General features: G+C 39.9%; 1 protein-coding gene across 4 annotated transcripts in view; it reads left to right on the top strand.

Annotated features, from left to right (window-relative positions):
• slc6a13 (solute carrier family 6 member 13) overlaps window positions 1–4,567 on the top strand; it is a 44,367-nt gene that overhangs the window by 35,513 nt on the left and 4,287 nt on the right. For all 4 annotated transcript variants that reach the window (XM_014025246.1, XM_014025245.1, XM_014025247.1 and 1 more), the window contains 4 exons: window positions 219–331; window positions 1,713–1,850; window positions 3,799–3,901; window positions 4,144–4,244. In XM_014025246.1, coding sequence (XP_013880700.1) covers window positions 219–331; window positions 1,713–1,850; window positions 3,799–3,901; window positions 4,144–4,244 — 455 coding nt within the window. The remainder of the gene's footprint in view (window positions 1–218; window positions 332–1,712; window positions 1,851–3,798; window positions 3,902–4,143; window positions 4,245–4,567) is intronic.

Genomic DNA, 4,567 nt, shown 5'->3' with positions numbered 1-4,567 from the left:
CCGATGACCTAGTTGATGTCATCATTTACCCAGAATGCTTTGCATGTAAATAAAATGGCTCCATCTGTGTTAAAATATAATTAAAAAAATTTACAAAACTGAACATCCTACAGTGTTTTTACAGTCTTTATTTTACAGTTAAAATAAATGTTTATCAAATAAAGTTTAATGTTACAACTAATCGTGGATCCCTTTAAGAGCATATCATTGTGTCCCAGGTCCAGGTTTGGCCTTCATAGCATATCCTCGGGCCGTGTCCATGATGCCTTTCTCTCCTCTGTGGGCCTGCTTCTTCTTTATTATGATTGTCTTCCTTGGACTGGACAGTCAGGTGAGATCAACAAACAAACACCAGGAAAGAACACTTTAGAGTTTAGCACAGAGGAGTGGTCCAGTGTGGATGTGTTTTGGTCAACATACAGACCAGCGATGGGCAATGGTTTGATTTATTAGAAGCTGGCACATCTAGAACCCACGATGACATCACGAGGGGGGTGTGTTATCAGGCAGTTGCTGGAATGTTTGACAGTCAGTCAAAACTAGGCGTGAAGGTCAGCAGACCCAAAACATAAATAGTCACATTACACAGCATTACAAGCACCTGACAAAGTTTATTAAAGTGTACATTACTTTAAGCAGGATTTTGCTCCTTCTCTTCAGCCTTTTCTTTTTGATGCTGCGTGTTATGTGTTGGTAGGGTTTTGTTGGCCCAGGACCCAAAAGGTTTTCAATGCACTCCAGTGAAACCTCAATTCTTCGCCAAAAGCAAATAAAAATGCGTCCTGGAAAGAAAATAAAAGCCTAACTACGTATCAGATCTAGCCCATTTCTCTCCAAATCACAGAGATGCCTATTCGCATTGGATTAGTACAGGACCTCAGAGTTCAGCAAAATATAGTAGGTTGCAGGGGAATTTTTCCTTTACAAATAACTGACATGGCCAGTTCGCACGGGATTAACAACACAATCTCTGCAATTATTACAAATAGCATGCTGTCCCTAGATAAAACTAATCCCATCAGAATAGGGCTAATAACTGGAAGCTGAACTACAGGTTCACTGTCTTGCGGCTGCCAATAAAACCAGAGCAGAGATGATGTGTTCCAGTGGTACTCTATCTAAAATACATGGGACTGGTGATGAGCAGGTTCATGTTCAGAGATGATGACAATCAGTGTTACTGAGAAACATCTCACACTCGCACCATAGTGTGGCGAACACTAGAGGACGGCTTCAAGTCATCTCTGGTCAGGATTTAGGGACCACAGTTTATCTCAGCAGTATCCTGGTGTTACCCTTACTGACACTACTCCCTGGTAAAGTCTTTCCACAAGACAATGCCCGTCCCTGCCCAGCATGTGTGTTGTGGTCCTGCGTGGCTAGGCCAGGTCCCCTTCCTTCCTGACCTGTGAGCTGTGGGCCAACTTGTTTAAAGAGAGAAAACGTAGACTGTGTGACTTTGTTTAGCTTTTGAATCCAGGCCAGAGGACAAGTCACGCCCCACTGATATGTGAGCAGCAATGTTTGTAACTCTATCTATGTGACCTGATGTTCTAATCATTGCAGTGCAGTCACAGAACCCTGCAACACACCCAGCTTCATTTCATATCCACCATTCCATCTGGGCGCTTAGCTATTTCTTGTCAGTGAGAGTATAAACATGAAAAAAAAACATGTAAACAAATATTGATTTTTACTCATCTCCTTGTCAGTTTGTTTGTGTGGAGAGCCTCGTGACAGCCATGGTGGATATGTATCCTTCTGTCTTTCGTCGTAAAAATCGCAGGGAGCTCTTCATCCTGGCAGTTGCTGTGGTTTCCTTCCTCGTTGGGCTCATAATGCTGACAGAGGTTTGTCTGTGTACGCTTCAACATTCAACATACGCAATGACTGCGCAAGGTTTCAGCATGCATCAGAGTTTTCATTCACACTGAAATGCAGTGGTGGGCAGCGCTAATCCAAAAATTAGCTCTGCAATTTCTAAAGCGCTTGTAAAAATATTTAGGTCCGCAACTTCAAAACCACTTATGCCATTGAAAAACTAGCGGAAGCTAATTTTAAAGCGCAAGTTCAATTTGACACTTAATAGCTGACAATTCATGTACAATATATGCACAACACTGCCAACTAGCAGTGTATGAACTCTTTTACAACTTAATTCTACAATCGCCGATTGCTGGGAATGTGATTTCCTGAAACAGATCTTTAGCTCCTGGTGTAAAAATTAAAAAGTTGTTGAGGATTGCCAGCTCGGCTGCTTCTTTAAAAAGTTTTTGAGGATTGCTAGTTCGGCTGCTTCTTTAAAAAGTTGTTGAGGATTGCTAGTTCGGCTGCTTCTTTAAAAAGTTGTTGAGGATTGCTAGTTCGGCTGCTTCTTTAAAAAGTTGTTGAGGATTGCTAGTTCGGCTGCTTCTTTGACTTTTTCTTTTGTTTGTTGTAGATTTTTCGTTGAAGAAACATCAATAAAGTAATTTTAAAACTGTTTATTGGAAAACTGAAGCTTTCTGGGTACGACGGACTGACGGGAAACGAAAACATGGGGAACAGGAAACTAGTATCTTCCCTCCAAAATAAGAGCTTGGATTTTAAAGTTTTCCAGTTCATCTGAAACTCATCAGACTGAAGAAGTCTTTTGGAGATGAGATGTAACGTTTCACTAAAGAAGAACCCATCCAGAAGACCTACTTATTTTTTCTTTTTGATTTTTTTCTACCTGGATTAGGACGTTTTCCATGTAGTTGCTCCAGTTGACCACTAGATGTCAGTCTTCACCAGCATAACATCTTTAAATCATTTCTGAGTCTCTAATACTATTGGCCAATTGCTTTTGAGCTCCAGCGTTTAAACTTTAAAAAAAAAAAAAGAGCTCCGATTGTAAAGTAAATACATACATACAAAATTTTGGTATGGATTACAAACATTTACTGTTTTTGCTATTGCGTTCCTGCTACGTAAGCAGACACAAAGCATTGTGGGAAATCAGAACCGTGGCCGAAAGCAACAGTCAGCAAGGATGTATACCTTCCCAATGAGTGTGTTTATCTGGGAGGGGTGTTGTTGGATAGATCACGTGTGTTGTGATTCATTGACAGCCATACATTATGCTGTTCAAGATAATAATGACTGGTAGATAATTAGTTATTAGTGGTACTACATTTTGATTTTAGAAATTGCAAATCCGCTTATGAATTATAAAAATTAGTAAGTCCGCTAAAGCGCAAATGAAATATTTAGGTCCGCAATTAGCAGATTTGCGCTTTAGCGGACTGGTGCCCACCACTGATGAAATGACATCTCAACGCTAAAAATCAGCAGGACCCCTGAAAACTGAAAACATTTGTAAGCCAGACGTTTGCTTTAATAGTCATGCTTGTGATAAACAGTTTGACAAAACTGTGAGATACTTAAAGTGAAATATAATTTTTTATCAGCTCTCGTAGCAGCTCCATGTCACAATGTGTGTTTAATTATTATTGATATTTAATTAAGCACCTTTTTCCTTAGATTATTCTGTGTTTTGGTTATGTTAAGTTTTCCTATTTTGCAGCTCGTTACACTGATTGTATTAGTAATATGTGCACCTCTCGCTGTGTGTTTTTCTGATATTTTATTCACTCTTGGCTTCACATTTCTGACTCCTGTGCCACATTCACCTGCGTTTTAGCTCTTTTCCCAACACACCTTGTGATCACTTCAAACCACTTGATTCCAATCACTAATCAGATTAAGGCACTTGCAGAAGTACAAATCTGTGCAGAATGTTTCCTGTGTTTGTTTTCATCCTGTTTGTTCCCACAGGGAGGCATGTACATCTTCCAGCTCTTTGATTACTACGCAGCCAGTGGGATGTGTTTGCTCTTTGTGGCTATTTTTGAGACTGTTTGTATCGGTTGGATTTATGGTGAGTAGGATTTCGAGCTGTTAGATTTGTTTACAAAGTTTCATCTCTGTTGCTCACATGGCAAGACACTGCTATCAGTTATGAGGCTGAGCAAGGGGTTTCTATTTGGGAGTTAAATTAGTCACATTATGGTGCAATAATATGTCTCATTTATCTACAGAGGGATGTTTTTATTTAAATGTCTGCTGTTCAAACAGACTTGTTGGGGAATGACTGTGTCTCCATCCTCTCTCTGTCCCCAGGAGCCGAGCGCTTCTATGGCAACATAGAGGATATGATTGGCTATCGCCCAGGTCCAGTCATCAAATTCTGCTGGCTTTTCTTTACACCTGCCACGTGCTTTGTAGGTTTTACATTTAATTTTAGTCTGCATGCTTTTCTCTTAGAAGAAGAGCGGCCTCTGCTGGTCAACAGTGAAATTACCGTTAACTTTACAAACAAAGATGTTTGGTAGTAGATATTTGAGGAACTTTGTTCATTTTGAGGTGAAATATGAGTACCGTATTTTTTGGACTATAAGCCGCACCGGACTATAAGCCGCACCCCCAACATAAAAAAAACAAACAGTACACCCAAAATTGTTGTCAAAAAAGTGAATTCAACATCAAAACATAAAAAGCAAACCTTTAGGAATTAAAGTTCGGAGGAATACGGTTCATTTAACTG

The sequence above is a fragment of the Austrofundulus limnaeus genome, unplaced genomic scaffold, assembly GCF_001266775.1.
Source record: "Austrofundulus limnaeus strain Quisiro unplaced genomic scaffold, Austrofundulus_limnaeus-1.0 Scaffold463, whole genome shotgun sequence".
In the NCBI taxonomy this organism is placed as follows: domain Eukaryota; kingdom Metazoa; phylum Chordata; class Actinopteri; order Cyprinodontiformes; family Rivulidae; genus Austrofundulus; species Austrofundulus limnaeus.
The sequence above is the reverse complement of the archived record's forward strand: the minus strand, read 5'-3'. Positions and strand labels throughout refer to the sequence as shown.